Source organism: Pelodiscus sinensis, chromosome 9 (genome assembly GCF_052426305.1).
Source record: "Pelodiscus sinensis isolate ZL-2025 chromosome 9, ASM5242630v1, whole genome shotgun sequence".
In the NCBI taxonomy this organism is placed as follows: Eukaryota; Metazoa; Chordata; order Testudines; family Trionychidae; genus Pelodiscus; species Pelodiscus sinensis.
In genome coordinates, this window is record NC_143060.1 from 21252024 (window position 1) to 21278844 (window position 26821).

The window sequence follows — 26821 nt, forward strand, 5'->3', positions numbered from 1 at the left end:
TGACCCCAACATAAACATTTATTTTCCTCAGTAATTTCATTTCTAGGAAAAGCATTACAAATACAGTGTTCACATATACAAACACATCAGCTCAGTTCAGAAACCAAAGTACATGCTCAGCCATGTTGTATATACTCTAGCAATGTAATGAGTTAAAGCCAAGGACCCATGGACTTGCATCACTGTTTAGGCACCTACCGATTGGAAGTGTGGGGTCTTGCATGTTGCTTACTGAAAAAGTAGTAAGAGTGAAACTGCATATCTAGTCAGACGTTCAAATTACCAGGCTGAATATAATGTGTAAATTTAGATTCATCTAGTAAAATATCTTCTAAACAGCATGAGGAAAATCTCCTGTATTTATTTCAGTTCAAAACACTTCCCATATGGAGACAATTTATCCTGCTGAAAGCCCCTTTCTTCTTTTTAAGTGCCCGTGATTTAATATTAGCTGAAAATAGGTTATGCACGTAGTCATTAGTTTATGTGTATTGTCAAAAATGTACTTTATGGAGAATTTCAGCCTAATCCAATATTGCTAAATATTAAAAGCCACATTCCACTAAATACACTTTTATTAAAATTGCAAGGGAGAACTTGGCTAGAATCTTGATGTGTACAACATAGATCATAAGCAATATGATTCATAGTACTAGAAGTTGTAAGACTTTAAAATCTACGTGGTATATTAAGAAAGAAAGGTAGATAACACTCTAAATATAATTTCTCTTTGTATTTAAAAATAAAGAACTATCTTAATGTATTAAAATGTTCAAAAGCAAATGTATTCAGGAAAATAAATAATTTCTGTGCTTGAAACAAGAGTTTAATGTTTTGTATGCGGGTCTAATAAAACCATTGAATAAAGGTTTATAAAGGCCTATCAATTAATTTTAAGAGACACACATCCCTTTATAACTGCTATGTCATAATTAATTACAGTGGCAAATATCTCATGGTTTACATACGTTCATGTAAAAAATAATAGCTGTTCTGACAAAAATTATCATAACATCTTGATTGGCAGATGCATTTATTTCAGAAATGGATCGATCCCATGTATCTATGACAGTCAATCAATAGATATACCATCAGTTAATTGGAGTGACTAGTGTCCTTTGGAGTATCAGTATCATCTGTAAATTCAGCTTGAACTTTTTTTATCTTGAATTCTGAGGCATGACATTATGCGGTTGGTATACTAATAATTGGATGATTGAAGTTAACAGGTAATGATGCCAGGCATTCAGGTAGCATTGCTTTTTTGATCTCAGGACTGCTGCCTGGCATTGCATATGAATCTTTCAGTAATGCTGAAGATCTGCTAGTGCTCCAGAATTCCACAGTATTAACCCATTCTTGGCTTTTCCTATTGTCTGTGCAATACTCATTATTTAGCTTTATCGCAGTTGATTTTTCTTCCTTGCTGAAAGCTGGCTGAGAACACCTGGCAGATTTGGTTACTTCAGCGATTTCTTCATTATTGTCACTAGGCAGAGGGTTTTTCTTAAAACAAACTGCAGGTTGAATAATGCTTTTGTTTTCCCAATGATCATATGAGATTTTGTGAAATGATTGTGAATTGACATTTGGGCAGTCATGTATTTTAATAGGTTTTGTTATGGATATATAATCCAACTGTGATGAATCAGCCAGCCTGCCTTTTTTTTGAAGCTGGGAGACTGTGAACAGTGGTTTTCTGTAAGAACCATGAAATTTAGCAACAGTTGCTGCATTTATTTTAGTGGATTGGTGTGCTGCAGCTTTTGGGTTTACTCCAAATATAACAAGGCCATCAGGATTACATTCAGCCTTTGTTGCTGAAACATTCCTGTCTTTTGATATGAGCTTACTGATTGGTACTTCAGCATCATGAAAGCTACCAGCTATTTTCTGAACAAGAATTTTTTCCTTCTGTGAATTTTTTATGCTTTTACTTTTTCCATCTGGAGATAAAATATGAATATTGATTTTTTGTTTCCCAGATAATGTTCTTTTTAGCTTTTTATTCCCCTTAGCAGTTACATTAAAAGTACTCTTTTCTTCCTTTCCAGATAAGGCCAGGGCATAATCAAAGTTGTTTTGTAAAACTGAATTTGGATTTGTTTGTACCTCATCATTTTCATTTTCTAAGTCACAAGACACTTTATTTCCATGTAAACGCAGCCACCTCTTCAAAATAAAGTTTTGCATATATCCTTCTTCAGCATAAATGATGGGGTATGTTTCACTCACTTTCTGTAGAAAAAAAGAAATTGAACTTAAGTTTTCTCACTTCTTTCATATAGTTCTAAGGTGTTTACTTAAAAAAGTCCAAGAATATGTCGAAGATGCAGAAATAAATAGGCTCAGATCAGATAATATACTTAGACATCACATTAACAGTCACATAGTGCTGAAATTCACGATAAATACAGCTTATTATATGGCACTACAATGTATTATAAATGATTGACATTTGTTTCCAGCTCAGGTAGACCATGAGTATCCATATACAACTATTCAGAAAACTGTAGTAAAAGCAAAAAGGGATACATAGAGCTCCCATGGGAAGGAAAGACCTCCAGAGTTTTGTTTTCTGGGTTGTTTAAAAAAATCTTTAAATATGTCTGAAAAAATAGCCAGTAAGTCCAGTAAGTGAATTCAGGCTCCAGGGCTAAAGTTTATTCAGGACACGCATGATACAAGCTAATCTCAAACTTCAACCCTGGAGAAGTCTAGTCAGACCACAGTTCAATTACCAATATAAACCACAAATTGCATTTTAGTAGATCTTAAAATTAATCATGAAATCTGGAGCCTTAAAGCATTATGAATGTATTTGTCATTATTCCTCTTTACTGAGGGACTAGAATGACTAGTCATCACAAATTCATCATCTCCTTCCCCATCTGTGGGCCCTGCTCCCTTCTCTCTCAAAAAGCCTCTCATCTATTGTAGAGTGCTAGAATGTGCAGCTCTCCATGTCCAGCGCCCACCCCCAACCTGCACCACTTTCTCACTCTCCTCTGTTGCTAGCTCTAAGCCAGTTCCTCCCCATCACCAGATCCCAATAGATGTCTCTTCTCTCACCCTGCCAGTTTGCAAACTAAGCAAGAACTGGCTGCAGATCATGTCAAGATTACTGGAAAGGGGAGCAGAGGAAATAGAACTAGGTTGACTCCTTCCAAGAGTCCTAATTTACCCTCTTCTTTGGGAGCTAAAAACAGCACTCCCTTCTCCTCAGACAACATTCCAACTGAGAGCCTAGGAAACTAGCCAGAAGCTAATGTGTTCGAAATTAAGGATGTTAAGAAGCATGTAATTAATTAATTGTGTAGTTGCCCAAAATATGTGGGACTGAGCCAGACTACCTGGCTTCTAGATTACTTTTATTGCAGAACTGCAGCAGGGGTAGCTCTGGGGACCCAGAGCCAACTGAGACTGAGCCATGCTGCTAGCCAGCCCTCTAAAAAACGTACTGTCGAGGGGGGATGCATGTAGTCAATAGCATTAACCAATAAGCTTTTGCTTATCGGTTAATCATTTAATCCTCTATGCTATTACATCCCTATTTGAAATATGATGAAGGGCAGTGACTCTGAATCTTTCCAGACTGCTGTACCTCTTGCAGGTATCTGATTTTTCTTCCATGCCTCAAAATGTGACCTCACTTAAAAACTACTTGCTTACAAAATCAGGCATAGAAATATAAGGATTCAGCATGCTTATTACTGGACAATGCCTTACTTTCTAATTTTGACCATATAATTATAAAATAAACTGGAATGTAAATACTGTACTTCCATTTCTGTGTATAGTATACAGAATAATATAAACGAGTCATTGTATGATATTTGGGTTTGTACTGACTTTGCTAGTGCTTTTTACGTAGCCTGTTGAGCTAGATGAGCTGATATGACCTCTGGAAGACCTCAGTGTATCCCCAGGGCTACATATATCCCGGGCTATCCTTAGAACTTATGAGGCCCTACATAGTAGTAGTAAATTGTTTCCCCTATGCCCAACAGCCACCCAGGGAGGGGAGAATGATGATGTTTTTATAGACGTGATTTTATAATTTTCAGCAACACACTTATGAAATATTTTAAAACAAAGGTCCTGTAGACTAACACAGTAAATTCAGAAACAGACAGCCTATACATGGGGTTGGCAAATGCTTGTTAAATGGCTTCATTACAGTTGAAAGGCTCTTTCACAGGTTCAGTGTGCAGCTAATAGCTCTGACAGGCTTTTTCACTTTTAAGTTAACTGGATTCTCTCTGGAGGAAACAGAGCCACAGAACAGGGATAGGAAGAGGTGAGTGGGTGGACATTAAGACCCAGTGGTGTCCCAAATTTTCAGGTGTTCTACAGAGCTGCATATTCTGCATATGGGTAAGGAGAGCTCTGCATGTATCCCTAGTTGAGTACTACTGATCTAGGGTGCTAAAAGTTACACTCTATGTACTATTCCAAATATGAATAATGAAATAGGAAGCTCTTATTGCAGGAATCTCAAGGGTTCAGAAGTCTGGTCTTATTTCAAAATAGAATATTCCTTTACTAGCAGCAGGTACTAGCATAAAAGACCTTTTATAAACTTTACCAAACACAACAGGGATGGTATAAACAGGACATTACCACCACTGGCCTGGGAGATTTTGGTTTTGGAGCGCCCACGCTGATTATTTTAGCATTTGTTTTTTCCATTTCATCTTCAATACTCAAGGAGACGAGATTTTTCTTTTCTTCTGAAGCAGATTTAGTTACATGAAAATTATTCGTACTTTTTGTTTCTTCAAGATCAAGAACACTTTCTTTCAGAGAAGCTTCGTTTCTTAAAATAAAGAAGGCTACAGTTAAACAGGCAATGATGCAGATAGCTGCTTCTTACCTGAAACATGTTCAGACAGCAATGTTTTAAAAGCAGGTATGGGCATTCAGCTTGGGGTATGACTCCACTTCATGCTGGAAGTGTAATTCCCAGCTTGGGATGATGTGCACGTACTAGCTTTGATTGAACTAGTGCGCTAAAATGGCAGTTTAAACACAGTGAATGGACTTGCTGCCCTGAATATTATCCTATCCCAGGCTCTAGGTACTTAGCCTCTCACCCCATCTGCACTGTTGTGGCTATGCTGCCATTTTTAGTGTACTGTGTTCATGGGCGAATGGTGCCTGCAGGGGAGAAGGTTCAGGGAGGGCCATTCAGTGGGACTGCTCCATTTAGCAATTAGTATTTTGGTGGGGGTATGTGCTGATCAAAGCCGGTGCTATCTGAGCTGGAAATTCTATCTCCAGCTCCAGGGCAGACAGTTTTTCCTGAAGATTTGGCTCATCATGAGCATTGCCTAATATCAGGCTGCAAAAAGGAGAAAGAAACAGGCTGTGTGGAAATGCACGGACAGAGTTTCAAAAAGAGCTCCATGCCCAGCATTCCCATTGTGATATGAATATCGGTGCTGAGCTCATTTGTGGCTAAAGGGTTCTTACCACAGCACTATCTAATAAACACAAGCCTTTTGTAGCCACCACCTGCTCCTATCTGTGACCTGATTGCACCATTGTCCTACCATGGGATATCACTGAGCCCTTCTGGGGGCACAGCTCAATGGGGTCCAAAGACTCCCACTCAAGCTCAGAGACATTGTATGTCATGCAACAAGGTCCACCATTACCTATAAGGTCCAGCAGGGTCTGGCACGACCTTCTGACCCCATTCTGACTCAAGCCATGAGCTGCAGAACTGTCATGCTAACTACCTCCATGATGGTATCGCATGGCCCACTACACACATTAAACATGGGCAGTGGAGGTGGGTCACCTGATCTAACTCCTTCTTTGCCTTCCTCTTTAATCATCAAAGGCTGCCCATCGTTCTGGCACATAAAGCAAAACCAGCTCCTCACTTCTGGGCTGTCCGGTCTCAATGGGGTCTAAGCTTGACAGTACACAGCAACCCTATGCAATAGTTGAGGAAAAGGGATGACTACCATAGCCAGGTGAAACTGCAGGGGCAACATAAGTAGGCAGAATGCAATCACTCCCAGGCTACGTCTAGACTACATCCCTTTTTCGGAAAAGGGATGTAAATTAGACGTATCGCAATTGCTAATGAAGCGGGGATTTAAATCTCCCCCGCTTCATTAGCATAAAAATGGCTACCGCTTCTTTTCCGCACAGAGCTTTGTCGGAAAAAAGCGCCAGTCTAGACGCTGATCTTGCGGAAAATAAAGCCTTTTATGAAAGATCCCTTATCCCTAAATTCAAAGCTCTGTGCGGAAAAAAAGCAGCAGCCATTTTTATGCTAATGAAGCGGGGGAGCTTTAAATCCCCGCTTCATTAGCAATTGCGATACGTCTAATTTACATCCCTTTTCCGAAAAAGGGATGTAGTCTTGTCCCAGGGTAATGGCTCTTTCTTTGCTAAAGTGACCTTTAGTGACCAGCAAGACTTGTCTTTTAAGCTTTACAATAAAGATGCACTTTAAGAAGCATAGTGCTCCTTAGCATCATTGCTAGTTCCACTTCCTTCATTATTCTAGGCACTCCTTGAAGTTCTCCACTCCTGCGACTGCCCAGACCTAACTTGCTTGTCTTATGAGATCTAACCAAGTAGTAAGGCCAGTTATTGACGACTGGGATGCCACACAGTGGGTCATTCAGAAAGAAATTCAACATAGATTTGCAGTAATATTTACAGTCTGTCAGCAATTACCTTTCTTTCAAACCATTTACACAGACTCTGATTGTGTTGTCTCTCTCTAGCTGTTGAGCAATGAATTTGCCAGCTTCCCCATAAATACTGTATTGCGCTATCTTGTCCCCTGAAAAGACAGTGAGTTTTTATACATGATATATAGATGTGCAAATAAGGGAGACAAAAGTTACTTCTCACTGGATGGTGTTGGAAAATATAATAGACATTGGGCTTTATAAAGTGCACAGGGGATCCTCAACAAACCACATCAGTGCGCTAAACTAACTGATCCTAGCCTATAGCTTTGCAGAGTGGGCATCTCCTGGCAGTTGGTGCTGCAGGAACAATACATCCAAAAGGATTCCTTCTTCAGAACAAAGGATCCAAAATGACAGCAGAAGTGTGGCAGGTCATGTAGCATTCCCCATCTCAGGGTACACTGCACATTACTAAAATTCAGTTTTTATTTTATTTTATTTTATTTTATTTTATTTTATTAAAACTAAAAAATACTTGCCCCACAGAACATTTTCTAATGATGTTGATGCACAAACTGGAAATAGCTACATTTGAATTTTTAGATCTCAGGCTGATGTTGCCAGTCAAGCAGACAGAAAAATAAACATTTACATGTAAACGGAGCAGGTTTAATATGGAAGCATTAGAAACACAAGAAAAGTGAACCTCAGGATAGCATTTTTATAAAGTAACTTCTCAGAGGAGATGATATTTTAATGTCACATGACCATGACTAATGTAAGAAAAATAAATAAAGAAAAATGTAAATTGAAGAGATTATATGATAGGGAAACACTTAAATAAGTTAGAATAATGCACATTTAACAGCCCATTTAAGCAGGATGAGTCCTTGTACCCCACTCTCTCAGATAATTTCTCCAAGAAAAACTTTCCTTCTAATTCTAATGCATTGCAGTGGTATTGGTGAATCTCCAATTTTCTTTAACTGTAGCTACATAAGGCTTTCACTGATTCTTACCCTTTAATGCTGTTAGAAATGATTCTTCATTCTGGTTACTGGCATTTTTAGGAGGGCACCAATGAGAAATGTCCATATGGTCAAGAGTAGATGGTAAATGGGCTTGGCTGTCTTGCTGACAGAGGGCATCCAGCTTCAGAACATTTTCAACCTGGATATCGGAAAGTATTTGTACATATGAACATCAGATATTTGTAATGAGCCACCCTTACAACTGTAACCCTAACATGGAAACTTTTAAAGGATCTTCAAGGTAAATGGTATGTCAGAATCTTTAAATGATCCATGCATTTAAAGCATAAAACTTTAGAAACTGAACAACAACAACAAAAAGATTAGAAAATGTAGCGTTTGTTGTAAAATGACAGAGTTCAGACACTTAAATTATAAATAAGAACCCAGGAATTGCTGTACGGGATCATTGTGTAACCATTTATACAAAGCTCATGACAGAATCTGACTGCCCAATATAAAGCAAGTATGCACACAATGTGGGTCTCAGTTAAGTTTTGTAGATTTCACATTTTAGGGCCAGGTGTTAGGCTCAGAAATGTGAGCAAACACTGCCTACCTAACAAAACAATCCACAATATTACATGTTTACGTGGGCATAGTATAATGGTGGCTATTAAAAAGTCATTTTTTGCCAATAGATACTGCAGATTACCACTGATATTAGTCTTTTAATTATAAGGATAAGGTGTGGCAGCTTAGATACCACTGTTATAGCTGTTAGCGTAATGTTACCGTATTCTTTAACTATGTGCTGATGCACATCTGCAGTTGGGATGTGGCCTTCACCCTGAAGGAAAATCCTTGCATATATCAGAGTTCTGAGAGCAGGCACTGGTTGTTATGACTCAGCAGGGTAAGAAAAAGATCTGTCTATGCCAATCAGAATCTGCTTAGCCACAAAGGGTTATAACTATGTTAAATAACAAAGCAAAACTCCACATGTTCCCCTTTTACTTCTTCTCCCCTGCCATGTTCCACACCTCCTTCCCTTTTCTTTCATGTTGGCTCATCCCCTCCTAACTAAACCCTGCCACCCAAAATGGCGAATGTCTCAGTTATCGCCATCTGTTGGTTCATATTCCAGCTTGTGTGTTTTGCCCCTTTTCCCCACCCTCTGTCTGTCTATAAGCATCTCAGAGAAGGACCCTATAAATAAGCAACATGCACAAGAAAGCCCCATTCTTGGTTGGCCCTTCAGCACTGCTGTAATAAACATGATTAATAATAAAAGCTATAACTGTTCATTACAAGAAATAGAAGAAATTTGTTGTAGTTCACAGTAGGAAGAAGACTGATTTTTTCCACTTGTAATTTGTTCCACTGGCATATTTTTGGCTGTCTGATCCACCTTAACATTTTTCCCTTTGATGTATGCAGCTTGTGTTATATTAATGTGGTTTGCCTGCATGAGAAGCATCTATTCCAGGAATGTCTGTGCCAACTAGCCACTCGGTCACATGTTCGTTTATTGTGTCAAGTTCCATTCCAGCAAAGTATTTTTAAGCACTGGTCTCTTCCCTGAGTTTACAGTTGATAGTTATACGATATGAACATGAAGCTCAGAACTTTCCCCATTATTGTCTCATCTTATAATGATTTTATTTTTCCATTTATTCTAAATGACATCAAATTTGGTATGCTAAATTATACAAAAAAATGTTTAATTTTTGCAAAAGGGAACATAGCCATGGACCAACAGATGTTGAAGAAGTTTGAAAAAATGTATGTTTTGCTAGAAAAAAATTGTGGTTAGTATTTTTTTAAGAGAAAAGAACTCTCTCATTTTCATGGATATTCAGATTACAACCAGAAAAGGAATTCTGCCCCAAACAGAGATCCTCTCTTTCCAGACCCTAAAAAGACACTGTAAAACATCCCTGAAGAAATTTGTATCAATTTTAAAGCATTTGTAAATCTGGTTAGAGTTAAGATACTATGGAGTGTATTAATTAGTAGTTTTGGGTTAAGCTGAGAGTGGAATTTACCTCTGTCTTCCATTTTGGTCTTCTGTGAACTTTTGTTCTAAGATTAACAGGTTTTTCTTTTTGGTTTAGTTTTAATGAAATAAAACCTTCTTTTAACATGTGGAGATTGTCTATAAAAAGGATACATATGAAAACAGGAATAATTTGATGAGATTATTATAGTGCAGTATTTTAAATTAATAGGTTTCATTAGAGGTGGATTAATCATTAAAATAAGCAGACACATCAATCAAGGAAACTGCTGAAGGGACAGTGATTGCATATAATGGTTTGCTCCATTGCTTATGTTTGCAACCATGTAGCAGGTTTACCCTGAAATGCTATTTTTTTAAACAGAACCATTCTTACTCATCCACATGTAGCACTCCCTGCACCTGTAGTTATATCAGCACATTCTGAGATTCCTAAAGCCAGGGGGGCCAACTGTTTCTGCAGGCCCCTGGGCAAGGTGGGAGTAGGGGCTTTGTGCCTCAAAGGGGGCAGGGCCTCAGGCAGAAGGGGCAGGGCAGCCATCCATCATTGCTGCCTGGAGCAAGGCATTGGGCTTCCTACCTCAGCCCTCAAAGCTGTTTAGAGCATGTGGACTGGTGCTCTGGTGGCAATTTAAAGAGCCGGAGCTCGGGCCACCACCACTGTCACAGTAGGGCCCCTTTGAATCGCCAGGCTGTGGGTCAACTGCCCTCTTTGTGCCCCCTTTGTCAGAAGGCCTGCCTGGAACACATATCTAACCATGCCCAGCAGTCTCCAGAAGCAAGAGCTTTTTGGTCATTTCCTAGCACAAGACACTGTACTGCAGGACAGGTTAGGAGAACTAGCTGAGCCAGTACTGCTGCAACATTTGTGGTTTCCTTTTCACAATGTACTGGTACAACCCTATCTGAGCTGAAGATGTTCTCCCACATGTACAGTCATCACTTTTATCTGAGATGGCTGTTGCACGTAGATGCAAGGACCTGCACAAGTACTGTAAGCTCAACATATCCAAACAAATTGTTTCTTGCAACCAGCCATTTTCTTTTGCGATGGCCTCACTGTAAGAGAACATGCATTTTTTCCATCAAGTTAACTAACTATCTCGATGTAAAAACACACCTTTTTGGCTAGTGAAGACCTCGTTTAGTGTAGACAGGCTGCAATAGTACTCACGCGGGGTGGGCAATAAAAAATTGGCAGCCCACACAGTTAGTCCCTGGTGGGCTGCTGATATATTTACCTGCGTCTCCACAGGTATCGGATGATCGCAGCTCTGGTTGGCCACAAATCACTGTTTGCGGCCAACGTGAGTGGCAGGAAGCTTTGGGGACCAGGACGCCACTTCCCACTGCTCGTATTAGCTATGAATGGTGATTCGTGGCCAACCAGAGCAGCAATCCTCCGATATCTGCAGAGGCACCGGTAAACATGGAGGTGGTCGCCTTCCAGGGACTAGCCTTGTGGGCCAGAATTTGCCCACCCCTGCCATGCTTTTAGAAATGTGCCATGGAATGTCAATACTTTGTGTACAACGTTTTACACAATAGCTAAACAACGTAAAAGAACTTGTATGTCAGAATTAGCAGTAGCCAAGGGTTACATAAAGAAGTACCTTTCTGATTACATGCTTTAGCTTGCAAGACATCTGGAGCACTAAATGGCCTTGCAGTTAGTTTTCCAGAGTGACTCTTTCTAGCTGCCAGTTTTGGCACCACGGATTTAAGCCTGAAAGGACAAAAATCAAAGTTGTACATTTTATAGCCATTCATGACCAACAACTGACTAAAAAAAAGTGAAACAGGTTGGAAAGGGTGACATAAGTGTGCAACTTTGGCTGATATTGCAAAATATAGGTTGTCTCCTCAACTGATGAGACATAATGGAATTAACAAAATTTAGCACTTACGAGTGGCAGCTCTAGGTCCAAAACGTTAGGCTGGGCTCTATCATTTTGTGTATTTGTTCTGGAGGTTAATCCTGAAAGATGCTGAGCATTTGAACTATAACTGAAATTAATGGGAACAGAAGGCGCCCAGTACAAGCCCTAGTACTTTTGAAATTGCTCCCATGGCAGTCTAACACAATTCTGCTACTTTAGAGCATCCTATTCTAATATGCACTATACAGACTGTAGCAGCTGCCCCACGAGTCTTGAATCTGGAAGAGAATTTCCATTAAATTAATCTTTGTCAATGGTGCTGAGAACTGGGAGGACATTAAAATGATTTTACTTAATGTTATATTTCAGTGGCAGAAGCAATGGTCAGAAGCACAATGCCTCCAAATTTGAGAATGTTCAAAGTACAGATTGGATTTTTCACTGCCCCTCTCTGCCAATTAGCAGGGAATATAAACATAAACATTATGAATGGCTATAGTGGGTCAGTCCAAGGGTCCATCTTGCCCAGTATCCTGTCATTGACAGTGGCCAATGCCACATGCTCCAGAGGGAATGAACAGAACAGAGTTATTTTGACTGGTCTTTCATTTGTCCAGTTCTAGCTTCTGGCAGTCAAATATTTAGGGACACCCAAAGAATGGGGATGCTTCTCAAACCATTGGACTAATAGCCTTGGATGGATCTATCCTCCATGAATTTATCTAATTCTTTTTGAACCAAGCTATAGTTCACAAGATCCCTTGGAAGTAAGTTCCACAGGTTGACCGTGAACTGCTTCCTTTGTTTTAAACCTGCTGCCTATTAATTTAATCCCCCAGCTGATTTATCATGTGAAGTGGTAAATAACACTTCCCTGTTCACTTTCTCCACACCACTGATGATTTTATAGACTTCTGTTATAACCTCCTTTAGTCAAACCTTTGCTAACCTGTAAAGTCCCTGTACACTCTTTTTAATCACTCCTTGTACAGAAGCTCTTGCATATCCCTAATCATTTTTGTTGCTCTTCTCTGAATATTTTTTTTAGATGAGGCAACAAAAATTGCATGCAGTATTCAAGGTGTGGATGTACCATGCATTTTATACAGCAGCATTGTATTTTCTGTTTTTATTTTATCTATCCCTTTACTAATTGTTCCTAACTTTGGGTATGTCTATACTACAGCACTAATTCGAACTAACTTAATTCAAATCAGTTAATTCGAACTAAGCTAATTCGAATTAGTGCATCTAGACCTAAAAACTAATTCAAATTAGCGTTTTGCTAATTCGAACTAGCATGTCCATATTGAGTGGACCCTGAACCGAAGTTAAGGCAGGGCATCAGGTTAAGACTTAGAGTGTGGAGCTGCTGCCTCAGGTTAGCCGAGGGCTGTGCTTAAAGGGACCCGACCCCCACCCCAGACAGACAGTTCTCAGGGTTCCCCGCTTGCTTGTCTACCTCGATGAGGGACAGCAAGCAGTCCTGTCTTGGAGTGCCCTGAGTGCCTACACTCAGCACATCACAGCACTCGATCATCAGCCTGGCTGCACTTTCCGCAGGCTGCCATCCGGTGGGGGTGGGGGGTTAATTGGGGGGCTCTCAGGATTCAGGAAGCCCTGCAAGAGAGCTTCCACCCCGAGGAGCCTGCAGAGCCACCCCAGTCCTCCCCATCGGGGGCTCGTGACCCATTCCTCCCTCATCTCCTTCCACTTACCCCTCCCTAGCCCCCCTTCCTGATGTAAAAAATAATGGACATGTGTGTTCAAAAACAGAAACTCTCTTTATTTAACAAAACTTGGGGGGGGGGGAGATTAACCTCTGGGGAGACTGGGAAAAGGAGGTGGAAGACGGGAAGAGAGGGTGGGAGAGGGGAGGGGGAAACCTGGGAGGAGGGAGCTGGAAGGGGGAAGCCAGGGGAAGAAGGAGGAGGGGAAGTATAAAACTATGGTACGCCATATCTTCAGTACTGTGTACAGATGTGGTCTCCTCACCTCGAAAAAGATGTTTTGGCCTTGGAAAGGATTCAGAAAAGGGCAACTAAAATGATTAGGGGTTTGGAACAGGTTCCATATGAAGAGAGGCTAAAGAGACTGGGATTTTTCAGCTTAGAAAAGAGGAGACGGAAGGGTGATATGATAGAGGTATATAAAATCATGAGTGGTGTGGAGAGGGTGCATAAAGAAAAGTTCTTCATTAGTTCCCATAATATAAGGACTACAGGACACCAAATGAAATGAATGGGTAGCAGGTTTCAAACTAATAAAAGAAAGTTCTTCTTCACAAAGCAAATAGTCAACCTGTGGAACTCCTTGCCGCAGGACGCTGTGAAGGCTAGAACTATAACAGAGTTTAAAGAGAAGTTAGATAAAGTCATGAAGGTTGGGTCCATAGACTATTAGCCAGGAGGTAGGAACGGTGTCCCTGGCCTCTGTTTGTGGAAGGCTGGAGATGGATGGCACGAGACAAATGGCTTGGTCATTGTCTTTGGTCCATCCCCTCCAGGGTAGCTGGTGTTGGCCGCTGTCGGCAGACAGGCTACTGGGCTAGATGGACCTTTGGTCTGACCCAGTACGGCCGTTCTTATGTTCTTATGTTCTAAGCTCAGGGATCAGGGTTGGGGGTCTCACTGGACCAACTTGATTTTCATGCAAACCTGCTCCTGGGTTCGTATGTGGCCTTTGGTGGCCAGGCTGGCAGCTATCCTGCCCTAGACGGCCACTTTCCTTTGCCTACTGCGGAGATTGTGGACGTTGGAGGCCTCCCCCCAAACCTGAATGAGGTCCATGATCTCTGCACTAGACCAGGCGGGTGCCTGCCTTTTGCGGCCCCGGGCAGGCTCCTGGGAGCTGCCAGCTTGGTCCTGGGAAGAGGCGGAGGGCTGGGTGGCTGGCTCGTGCCGTGCCAGGAGCAGGGTCTGCTGGATGGGTGCTGTCAGGCTTGCATCTGGCATGGGCACCGGAGCCAGACCGTGGCCCTTTAAGGGCTCCAGGGCCATGAGGGGGGCAGAAAAGTTTCCCTGGCTTGGCCCAGAGTGGCCACCAGGGCAAGCTGGGGAGGGCTAGCCTCCAACTAGTTCGAATTAAGTGGCTACACAGCCCTTAATTCGAACTACTTAATTCGAACTAGGCGTTAGTCCTCGTAGAATGAGGTTTACCTAGTTTGAATTAAGCGCGCCGCTAGTTCGAATTAAGTTCGAACTAGCGGTTTGCATGTGTAGTGCCTATGAAAGTTAATTCGAACTAATGGCTGTTAGTTCAATTAACTTTGTAGTGTAGACATACCCTTTGTTAGCTTATTTATTTGGACTGTGTCTTGAAATATTTTCAGAGATCTAGCCACAATCACCCCAAGATCTTTCTTGAGTGGTAATAGCTAATTTAGACCTCATCATTTTGTGTGTATAGTTGAAAATATGTTTTCCAGTGTGTGTTACAGTACTCTGGATTTATCAGTATTGAATTGTATCTACCATTTTATCATCGAGTCACCCAGTTCAGTGAAGTTAGGTCTACAGTCTGTAATTGCCAGAATCACCTCTGGAGCTTTTTAAAAAACCAGATGTTATATTAGCTACTGTCCAGTTATCGGGTTCAATGGTTGATTTAAGAGATAAGTTACACACCACAGCTAACAGTTCTGCAATTTCTTATCTGAATCCTTTTATTGTACGTTTTTCCTAATGATAACGCCTTTGACATGAACAATTACTATTTAAAATGGTAAATCATACAAACAAGATAGTTGTAACAACTTACATTTAATTGTGCTGAGAATAAACTGATGTATAAGATGAATAGGAATAGTATTTTTACAATATTTATAACCTCTCTAACCTCTGGGTTGGAAGCCAAACTAAAAATAACACAAAACCACACACATACACAAAAATAAAGGTCACCTTATCTGCTGATGTCTGAAGAACTGTTCATCTTCTGAAAATTGCTGAGCAGGTTTAGACCTGGAAATATTTGTTGTTCTAGCACTTGGTATCTCATAATCCTCCTTAAATTCAAATGTCAATGGAGTTGTCACAAATGGTTTCAACTGCAATTTCCCAAGACCCGGGCTCTGCAACAAAATACAATATATATGGCCTTAATGGGTCAATGTGTTTGTGCAATATGTTTGTTTCTATGATGTGAAATATTACTAACTTTTGGATGCATCTGCACTGTACCCTTAGCTTGAAATAAGCTAAGAAATTTGAGCTATGCAAATTTCATAGCTTATTTTGAATTAATTTAGAAAAAGAACGCTATTCCAAAACATCCCTTTATCCTCATGGAATAAAGTTTACAGGGACATTGGAATAGTGCACCTGTTATTTCGAAAGCTATTTCAAAATAATGGGCGTGCTGTCAAGTTGCAGAAAATGTTATTTTGGGATACCGGAAGTATCCTGAAATAGCGCCGCTGTGTAGATGCACCCAAGTTTGTGACCCACCAGCTATTGTTATCGCTTCCTGCAATTAAGTAACTGAATTTAAAGCCAACATGAGTCAAAGCAGTAAAACCTGGATTATTTTATTAATTTATCTTTGTCTCAGAAGGCAAGTGGATCTGCTAATATGAAACTACCATTTGACATAATCACTCGGAGATTAAATGCACTTTAAAATGTCTTTTGCATTTAACTACAATGCAATCCAGTTGTTGACAGAGATTACTGCTATATATTGGTTACCCTAACTTTTGCTACAGAAAATCATTTTGCTAGAATTCTGGCAAAGAACATATTATGAAGCCAGACAATTTGGTGAGGCAAAGTACATGACAAAAGAGAGGGGGAGTTGGTGTGCAAATACTAGTATTGTGGTAGATGTGTTAACAGGTGCTCTGTGGTCAAATGCTCCATTGGCTTTTTGTCACTGGCCCCTCTGAGCCAGTGGGGCACCCCGCAAGGCAAGCATGCCTTAATTTTTACAGCAGTAAACGGATATGTAACTCAAGATGGCCAGCGGCCACCTAGGTTTTAAATTTCATGATATAAAAGTGCCCTTAACTAGTTCAACCAAGAATTTCACTCAGTGCCGGGCTGGCTCCTGGGAGTGGGCAGGTCAGTTCAGAAAAATAAGCAAAAGTCAGCTCCTAAAAACAAGCTTAACCCACTGCTACTTTATGAAAGAGATAAAAATAAACCCGAACTACTCCTATGGTTATATTATTAATGCATCAAAACTTAGCACCTGCTGCACGTTCTCATCTTTAAAGTTCATGGCAGTGTCATGTCCCAAATTATGGATCTAACCCCAAGGATTGGATGCTGTGAGATTTTCACACTGTTTGGCTTTTTTAAGGCAGCCTCCCATGTACTTTGTATCCCTCAGCTTGTTCCCAGTCACAGTCGCACCACACAGCTGCCTGTGGCACAGACATCTTGCTTGTAGCCTGAGCCCCACACGATCCCTTTCACACAGGTCAGTTGGAGACTTGTGAAGCTGCCATGGACAAGAATGGGAGGGCTGGTGCCCATAGGAAGTAAGGGAAGGTATGTTGGGGGGGGGGCTACCTGGCACGTGTGTGGCGGTGGCAAGGGTTATGGGCTACTTCTCCTTGGCAGCACTCTGCAAATCCAAATCCACATTAATTTTTTTAATAAAGAGTATGCAGATTCAGTCACATGATTGGCCTCTTGCGGCCGTATGGTCTGAAAAGCAGCCATTGGCATGGGATGCATGTGAGGTTATGCCAGTGGGCAGGAGGTTCTTTTCAAAATGATCACTTCTCACTGATCCCTGCAGCCTACAGCTTCAAAACATCACACCTGCTGGGTCCTCTCAAAGCTTCTAGCTCCTGGAGGGCTAATTTTCATTGGTTCTGCTTGCTGCTGATCCGAGGTGGCCTCTCTCACTATTTCCCACCAAAAGGTGCCTTATTTGGACAGTGTACACCAATGGCCAGGCCTCCAGCAGGGGGTGCCAAATGCTTGATACATCCCACCACACTTCTAATGCTCTTTTCTCATCTGTTAGATGACCTCCTCACTTTATCAGTATTCCTTTGTTATCTGGAATAATCATCAGTCAGACACAAATCAGTTCCATCTGTCTCATCCATCTATCTTTTATATTAATTATATGGTGCAAATCACAGTAGTGAATAGGTGCTGGCATAACTCAATTAACAGTTCTTTCAAAGCTGACTACAGGTGTGTCTATCCTTCATATGATTTTGATTTGCTCCATACTTACTTCAATTTTTCCATGTCTGGCCAGTCTTTTGCGTGAATATTGTTCCAGAGCATCAAGTTTTCCTAAGAGTCTCTGGGTCATTTTTCCTAAACAAACTTCCTAAAATACGATATAAGAAAATAAACTAATTATGATAATAAAACAATGATTTTAGAAAAATGGTTACTTTCATGCTATAAACTTTTAAAACCTCTTTGTGGTGCTTCGGGAACTTTGTGGCAATGTAATGGAGAACAATCCATGGATAATAATGCTGTCCTATCACTTTGTTAAGGGTCATGTTATCCCCTAGCACAGAGGTATGCAATCATTTTTGATGGGGGAGCCATTCCAAGAATTTGGTAAATGGTCAAAGGCTGAACTCTTCTATGATATTAATGAAGGAGGTACAGAGTCTGGAATAAAGGTTGGGTGCAGAGTGGGAGTTGGGGTCTGGAAGGGAGTTTGGGTGCAGGAGAAGATTCTGACCTGGAAGAGGGCATGCAAGGTCTGGGCGGTGGTTGTGACCTGGGGCAGGAGTGTAGGAGTTTTCCAGCCAATGGGAGCTGGGAAATTGTGCTGGGACTGTGGGCAAAGCCCACTCTTAAGGGCGTGCAGCACACAGAGAGCATGCAGGGAGGGGCTCAGTGGGCAGGGAGCCTTCCCGCTGGGCTGTAGGATGGTGGTAGGCCAGATTCAGAGGTTTGTTGTGCCAGATCTGGCCCATGGGCCATAATTCACATGCTCCTGCCCGTGCCCTAGCAGGAAACACCTAGGGTGCATCTAGACTGGCAAGATTTTGTGCAAAAGCATGTGCTTTTGCGCAAAATCTTGCCACCTATCTACACTAGCCGCAAGTATTTGCGCAAGAACACTGACTTTGTACTGTCCAAAATCAGTGGTTCCTGCACAAATATTCTGAGGCTCCCGCTCAGGGATAAGCCCTCTTGCACAAGTATTCTTGAGCAAGAGGGCCAGTGTAGACAGCCAAGTTAATTTCTTGCGCAAGAAAGCCCGATGGCTAAAAAGACCATCGGAGCTTTCTTGCACAAGAGAGCGTCTACACTGGCACGGATGCTTTTGTGCAAAAGCAAATCTTTTGCGCAAAGGCACATGCCAGTATAGACGCTCTCTTGCGCAAATACTTTTAACGGAAAAATTTTTCCGTTAAAAGTATTTGCGCAAAATCATGCCAGTCTAGATGCAGCCCTAGGGTGAAGTTATGCAGCGTATGAGCTGTATTAGCTCCTGATTGGGTTTCCAATGTGAAATCTGCAGGGGAGGGAGTGGTAAATAGCCAAAGACATTAAAGGCGAGGTGCAAAGAGGAAAAGGGAGTGTAGGGGATATTTTCCTTTTAAAAAATGTCATGATGTATGAAGATTATTTCCTGCTTGCTATTCTCAGAAATACTGGCAATATATTTTTGTCTCTCCTGCTTTTGCTGGAAGTCTCCTTGTAGGTCCACAATGCTGCAAGACATGGAACTCTTAGTCTTTCAGTAAAAGAGAGGGAATGCTGATTCCTTAACAAAGAGGTCTTTTCTCCCACTGGTGTCCCTGCTCTTTGTTATATACATATTAACAAAAAACAAAACCAGACTTTTAAACACCCTCACACTCTCAAATGCTAAGGTATCAATTCTACAAGTTCTGGTGATGTCATTGTCCTACTAGTTTCTCCAGTAGTCCATAGGGTCTTCCAGAAAAGACCGAATAGACAATGTCTGAATGTGTAATGTAAAGATAAGCAGAAGCTGAAAAACAAAGTATTTTAAAACCAGGTATTTTTCATACATCAAAACCCAACAAGAAAAAGGGCACAAACAACATTTTCTTAGCGTGTCATTTTCTGCATAGGAACATAGAGTTTGCCATATTGGATCTGATTCAGGTCTATTTAACCCAACCGCCTGTTTCTGAGGCTAAATCTGCACTGCCACTTTTCTTACACTGCAGCTTTCTGGCTAGTGAAAGAACACACGTCCCCCCGAGTGCAGTGAGTTCCAGTGCTGTAAAGCACCAGTGTAAATGAAAGAGCTCTGTCCTGTCCAGCACTCTTACTGGCCACACTTTCACTTTAAAGGCCTGTGCAGCTGCACTTTAATGTTAGAAGCATAGGCAAAGCCTGAGTGTATCCAATGTTAAATGTTTCCAAGGAAGGCAAAGAGCCTCCTACTCTCCCTGTCTGACTGCAGTGCTGGGTTTGCTGTCTGTGAAGGGGAGTGATGGAGTGTGAATTCCTTCCTGACTTCCATGGTGGGAGGGGGGGGGGAGGGGGGGGTCAATTTATGCTTTGCGTCCAGGATCACTCCTTCTCAAAGCTCATCCTGCTGTGGTCGAGCCCGACTTTGCCAGCCCACCCTGGCTTCTGCAGTAGCTGACATACAGTTGCAGTCTGGCTTTGCTGATGGAAAGAGAAAACTGCAAAGACTCACAACAGCCCAGATGATGAGGTACGGCTGGGCCCCGCTGCGGCTCCCTCAGCTGCAGATTTCCACAGGCCTTCTGTGTGCAGTGTGGTTAGCAAGTGTCCTCCGAAGGTTTCATCCAGGTTCACACTCTCGTGTTGTGTAACCGCCCGCCCTGCACTTGTACTACAACATGCTGCAGCAGCGAAGCCCAAGTTCAGTGAGACAAATTGAATGAGGCTTCCATGGTGAGAAGCTTCATGAGACAGGGACAGGGGAAAAGAAGGGTTATTTATGGGGCTCTGGGGGATGGAAGGGGTCAGGGAAGGGAAGGGAGAGATGCTCCTTGACCAATAGTAGAATTTACAGGAGGCCTGTATGACAATAATAATAAAATATTGTTTAGTTGATAGATTGCAATTCACATGCTTAAAGCACTTTACAGAGATTAATCCTCAGAAGTTACTGTTGTCTTCATACGACCAATGGTGGAACCAAGATAGAAAGGTTAGATGAGTTGCCCAAGGCTACACAAAGAAGCACTGGCAGAGCAGTGAATAGACCACAGGCCTCCAGGATTCTCCATGCACTGACCACTAGGCAACATGGACTGATAGCACAATAAATGGTTGCGGCCTCATTTTCAGATGGAATGAACATGTACCTCTATAAATCAGGCTTAGTGTCTCTGAATTTTTGAACACACAGTACCCAGCTTGCAACAGCAACAGCAAAAGAGCCACAAGGGCTAAGGGTTTCAAAATGGCAACATTTGATCCCTCTTGTAGTATGAAGAGAAATATGATCAGTTTAACATACCCATCCCCATGCACAAATTTTAAAACAATGAGACTCTGGAGAATTGCTCCAGCATGATGAAGCAATTCTTGTTCTGAGGGAAGCAATAGCTTGTCATGACCTGAGCATTGCCAAGCATGTAGTTCAAGTACCTTGAAATTCTTTCCAAGGTAAGCATGTTCTTAAGTACTTTCCTGAAGGGGGGCTGAGGCTGAAGTAGTACAGACATATGCCATGGTGCAGCCTCAGCTCTGAACTGTGGCAACAGCTGAAAAGTTACGTCTTTTGTGTTATACAAAACGCCTGCCAATGAGAGGAGAGAGAAAGAGAGACAAGGATAGAGAGAGCCAGCACATTGTACCAAACATATCCAAGCTCCATAGAAACCTTTGTGTGTGTATCTACAGCAACTTAGAAAAGTCAACTGTATATTCATCTACATCTCCAGTTGAGACAATGAGATAATATACTTTAAGCAACAGTAAAAACAGACATGGTATGAAGCATATATATTGAATGGGGTAGCACAATTTAAAAACATAACATTTGGGGGTTTTGTAGTCTGCAGTTAAAAGTCCAACCTTAGATTACCAGCTCCAAAAGAGGTTAGAAAAAAAATCTAGTGATTGTTCTGATTTTTTGAGTTTATTGTGTGCACTTCTGTAACCTGCTTCATTGACTTCTCTGTATGGTTAGATAGTGAGTTGGTTCCCCCTGTCTGTGTAAGTCTTTTACACTGGAATAAGTTAGAGTAAACTTATTTTTAAACTGGAAAATGTGATTGTAAAACCAGAAGTGTCTGGATGAATTAACGACAATCATAGTGTCTGAAATCTCTAATCCATTGTTTTAAAAAAATCTGACGGTATTCCAGTTAATCATACACCTTTCAAACAACAGCCTTGCCAGTAGGCACAATGAGGTCACATGCACACCTGTATCCTGTTATTCTAGAGCCACAGGGTACAATCAAAAAACATGTTGAGGCTGACAGTGTGTGTTCACTATGAATGCAGCTTAACTGGTGCAGAGCCAGGTTTAACCTGCATGTACAGATAGCTGTTCTCTTCTGAGCGGCTGCTGAATACTGTTTACCCATGTCTGCATTTTCAGTTAAAATCTGTTCAGTACTGGTCAAATGACACTCATTGTCAGCTATGGGATATCAGCAAAGGGAAGAGCAGGCTAATCTATTCCAGTGGGCACAGGGCAATCACACATATCACACCTGGCATCTTCTATCCAAGAAACTCAACACACTTTTACACAGGGGCGGATGATAATTTTGCGGGGCCTAGGGCAGCGCTGCGGGGCCCAGGGCAGCACAATTTCGCGCAAGCGCCTCGGCAGCAGCCGACCAGAAGTAGTTTTGCGCATGCACCTCAGCAGCAGCCAACCGGAAGCAGAGTTTCACAAATGCACCTCGGCAGCAGCCGACTGGACGTAGCGTTTCATGCATGCCCCTTGGCAGCAGCTGACTGGAAGTAGCATTTCATGCATGCGCCTCGGCAGCAGCCGACCGGAAGTAGCATGCACGGGGCATGTGCGCGGGGCCTATTGAAGCGCGGGGCCTGGGGCAGCCGCCCCACTCGCCCTGCCCTACATCCGCCGCTGCTTTTACAGATCTTGAGAGTGCTTCACAACATGCCTAGCAGGGCAGGTATTTACCCCTTTTACAGAAAGTGAAACTGAACTACTGCTCCTCCTAATCTCTCCTATCCTTCCTTTCCCTGTTTCTCCCCCTCCTGCACAAGGGTGCTGGAGCAATTTTTAGGGTGGAGGGCCAATAACAGAAACCACCTATCTGGTGTTTGTTACTATCCTCAGTACCCGTAGTTCCAGCACCCTGCTGCTTCTCCCCTCTTGTCTTCCCATCACTTCTTCACTCCTGTGGCCACACACTGTTTCCCCACAAATCTGCCTTCCCCCTCCTCGACACCTGAGTCCTGTTGCTTCTCTTCGTGTCTAACCCCAAGGCTGTTGCCTCTCCACCAATTCTTGTTGCTTCTCTGGGCATCTCAGGGACTCCCCTGACTGTGTTGTTCCACACAGTCTCCACTTCTTCTACCTCCCCTGCAGTTCCCTTCTCTTGCTGTGGCACTTACCAGAAAAGATCTTCAGGGCCCCCTAGCCCACCTGCAGAGCTGCTCTGAGCTCCCATGGTCTGCTCCAGACAGACAGCGTGCACATGGTGTGGAGATGCAGCTCACTCATTTGGCCTCTGCACTCCTTTCCCCATTCTGCCATGGCCTTTTGTTACTGTGTTGCTCAGCAATAGCTTCCTCAGCTCATTGGGCTGGGTTTGCTTATCGTATGTTGGCTACCGTCCGGCACCACCAGGCCTATGTGTTCTGTTCCCAGGTTCAATCATTTGAATTCCGGCTCTGCCCAAAGGGAGTGAACTGTACACAACCCCACCCAGCCTGGAGAAGGGGATATTCTGCTTTTTACAGAAGTGCCTACGCTGGACATGCAGGACCTGATTCTCTTCTGGTTTATGCTGGTGTAAATCTAGAGGAACTGCCAAGATTTGCACTTGTCCACCAGAGAGAAAAACAGATCTGTCCTTTCCTATGTGATTTGCTCCCATGTTATGAGGTGAGAGAGACAGGAAAGGAACAATTATTGCCTGAACCAGATAGGAGCTCAAATTCTATTAAAGGGTTATATTTAAACCATAGCAAAGACTTGAGTTAAGTTTATCTTAAACATGGGTGCAGCCTGTTTTATAAGAGCGCATTCACCCTACAAATATAGCCGCCTTGGGGGACCCATTATAGAGATCTCTACATGGTTGCATTTGTGAGCTAGAGAGAAAACCCTAACACAATTTGGCCAGCCTGGGTGTTCAAAGAGAAAGCACGTTAAAATTATGCTTGCAGGCCATGTGGTTCCTACAGAATTTGCTCCTGTCCATGCTCAAGAGGAGCTGAAGAGCAGTTGTACTTCTTCATCCCACCCTCCCAGCTCCCCACTTACGTATTCTCAGCACTAGAATGATGAGACAGAAGCAGAGGCTTCTCTTGACTGTGGTTCGGAGAGCAGCCCTGGTTAAAGTCTCTCCCATAATCTCCGTATCCCAGAATCCTTTGTCCCATTTTATGACAACAGGGCATTAGCGACACAACTCAGCATGATATTTATAAAAGCATTTGGCAATTGTAAAGTGCTATACTGCTGACTGCTTAACCCTCACACTTGCCTTCTCACAGGGATGTTAAGTATTCTACACACTCCATGGCCATCTAGAATTATACAGATGTCACAATGCTATACTCTAGCCACACAAAGGCTAAAAACACAGATCTTTTTGCTATAAGAGCCCTTACTGCTAGAGCTCAGGGAGAATTGCTTTTATTTTGAAGGCCAGGCGATGATATTTGCTCAGTTCTGAATCCATCCAGCAGAGGGAAGTGATAGCCATTCACAACTCACTTTGACTTCTTCTAGACTGCAGGCTTCTTTTGGAAGGAGGCTTTTTTGGAAGAGATCGTCCACACACAAAAGCGCATCAGACAGGAGCTCAAGATTGATTGGACGCTCTCTCGCATAAAAGGCCACCCAGAACCACTTCAGCCAGGGCTGTAGGTCACCAGTTGCTTCTGAGTGCTGGTGCCGAAGCCTTATAGAGACATGCATTTAAAGGGACCCCTGCCCCCCCTCCGGACAGCCGTTTCTCTGCTTCTGCTGCCTGCTTGCTACCTCTTCAAGGGACAGCGAAACTCTCCCAGTGCCTGCTGTGGTTGCCCTGTTCTTTTTTGGATGCCACAGCTTTGTTCTCTGTGCCATGGGCCAGAGCTGCCCAAGGCCTCTCCAATAGGGGCCTCTGGCTTGCTGCTCTATTCCTTCCCCACTACAGCCCCTCCCTTTGCCCCTTCCCTGACCTCTCAATAAAAACACTTGTTTGATTTTGAACAAAACGAAGTTTGTATTTATATTATATTAATAAAGGTGTGCAGAAGGAGGGGGCTCAGGGCTGGGAGGGAAGAGGGGGAGTGGCTCGATGTGCCACTGCAGGTGTGGGGACCTCGTCAGAGTTGGGGTTGGGTGGGTCCAGGGACCACAGGGGAGTGAACAGGAAGGGGGCTGGGATAGCAGGGGAAGGAGGCATAGGCATCACTTGGGGTGGAGGACATAGCATTGCTAGGAAAGGGGGAATGGGCATCATTTGGGGAAGAAGCGGAGGCATAGCAGGGGGGCAGGCAGAGGGAAAATGGGCATAGCAGGGGAGCCGGAGGGTGGAAGCCAGGAGCAGCAGCATCAGGTGGATGTGCCATCATGCACGACATGACAGCACACATGTTGTCATACCACTGCATCAGCTGGTCCCATATGCGGTTCTACCACTCCAAGTTCTCGCAGACCTTGTGCATTAGGGCCTGCTGCATGTCGCGCAGGATGCTGATGTGCTGGCACATCAGATCTTCATGGATCATGGCAAGCCTTCGGGTCCCCCGGGCTCTGTCAGGTGGCTCTGGTGGCGTGGCTCGGCCCTCAGTCCCAGCTGGTCCGGCTGTGGAGAACACAAAGAGGGGGAGGTGGTTAGTCATCCATGCAGACACTGTCCCTGAGGCCATGTCCTCCTCTGTAAGCAGCAACCAACAGTCCTCAGGCCAGAAGAGGGGGATGTTCCGGGAGCAAGGCCATGTGTGGCTTGCACAGTGGGTCATGCCTCACAGGGACCCCGACATGCCCAGGGGACCATGATGCCCACTTCTCCCTCCTCCCTGGCCCACAGACAAGCAGGCAAGGGAAGTGATGGGATCTCATCATGGGCGGCAGAGGAGCCGGGAGCAGCCTGGGCCTCCCTGGGGTCCACACACATAGCTGCGGCTTGCAGCGCTGTCTACAGGAGTGGCTGCTGTCTCACACATGCAGGCATGCCCGTGTGCTGTGTGTGACACTCCTTGGTCTGTGTGGGGTCGTGCCTGTGCCCTTGTGGCTAGCCTGCTTCCAGCTGTGCCAGTCCCACTCCCCTCAGTGGCAGGATGTGAGTGGCGTCCCCTGAGCCTGGCAGCAGGATCCTGGGCATGCTCAGAGGCGGCCTGCTGTGTCTGCGTGCTGCACACTAACGCTGCACATAGTTGCATGTGCACGGACCACAGCATGCTGTCCAGCCCAAGCAGGTCAAGCAACACTCGCTCCCCGTCCCCTGTGCGCCCACCTCCCCTGCCCTGTGTGTGTGACAAAGTGAAACCACTCACCTGAAGATCCCTCCCAGGCATCCAAGGAGGCCTGGAAGACATCCTGGGTCACTGGCACTGGCTCCAGGGACAGGGTTACAGTGTCTGTCTCCTCCTCCTCCGCCGCTTCTGGCTGGCGCTGGCCCTCCTACTCCTCCTCTATGGAGACCTCCGGCTGGGTGATGACGGGGGGTCTCCAGGCCTGAGTCCACCAAGACAGGTGGGGAAGACATTTCCCCACCCCCCAGGATCTGGTGCAGCTCCTGGTAATTGGGGCAGGTGTAGGGTCCTGTCCCTGAGCACAAGCTGCGCTCTGTGGGCCGGACATATCCCTGGCGGAGCTCCTTTACTTTACTCCGGACCTGTTATAAGGTGGGTGGGTGTCCACACTCTGCCAGGAATTGGCCATCCAGCCATCAATGTCCGCATTTAGGTGCTTGGACCGGAAATCCTACAAGGTCTCCTCGACCCACGGTTTGAGGAGGGACAGTATCTCCAGGCTGGACCAGGAGGGTGTGCCCCTCTTGGTCTGCCTGGGTGGCTCCTGGGACCCTTGGAGCTGCTCCCTGTGAGGGTCAGGGAGATTGCGCGGGGCTTTAGGCTCAGCTGTGGCTGGCAAGGCCTGTGGCAGGGAGACCCCCGCAGTGAGGTGTTGCTCTGAAACTGGCTTCCTGCTACAAGGCTTGTCCAGGGTGCCTGCAGCTTTAAGAGGGGCCAGGAGGCAGGA

The 26821-nt window shown here is 43.7% G+C and overlaps 1 protein-coding gene across 1 annotated transcript; it reads right to left on the reverse strand.

The window, feature by feature from the left end:
- On the reverse strand, positions 1 to 23156 carry C9H1orf141 (chromosome 9 C1orf141 homolog). Its single transcript, XM_025185622.3, has 11 exons — positions 23017 to 23156; positions 21064 to 21214; positions 20141 to 20487; positions 17726 to 17824; positions 15433 to 15602; positions 11264 to 11376; positions 9679 to 9788; positions 7679 to 7829; positions 6700 to 6808; positions 4624 to 4819; positions 1 to 2238 (listed from the first exon to the last, which is right to left on the reverse strand). The coding sequence occupies exons 4-11, from the start codon at positions 17804 to 17806 to the stop codon at positions 1186 to 1188; spliced, it is 1983 nt and encodes a 660-aa protein (XP_025041407.2). The 5' UTR covers positions 17807 to 17824; positions 20141 to 20487; positions 21064 to 21214; positions 23017 to 23156; the 3' UTR covers positions 1 to 1185.
- Between the last annotated feature and the right edge of the window lie 3665 nt (positions 23157 to 26821).

Bases quoted from the DNA above. Each gene is read 5' to 3' on its own strand.
- C9H1orf141 (XM_025185622.3), bottom strand. From the start codon at position 17,806: ATGACCCAGAGACTCTTAGGAAAACTTGATGCTCTGGAACAATATTCA. The intron at 7,830-9,678 runs GTAAATTCCACT...TCCGATATCCAG, and splicing joins GACCAAAATGGAAGACAGAG to GTTGAAAATGTTCTGAAGCT. The intron at 2,239-4,623 runs GTAATGTCCTGT...TTTTTTCTACAG, and splicing joins AATCTCCCAGGCCAGTGGTG to AAAGTGAGTGAAACATACCC.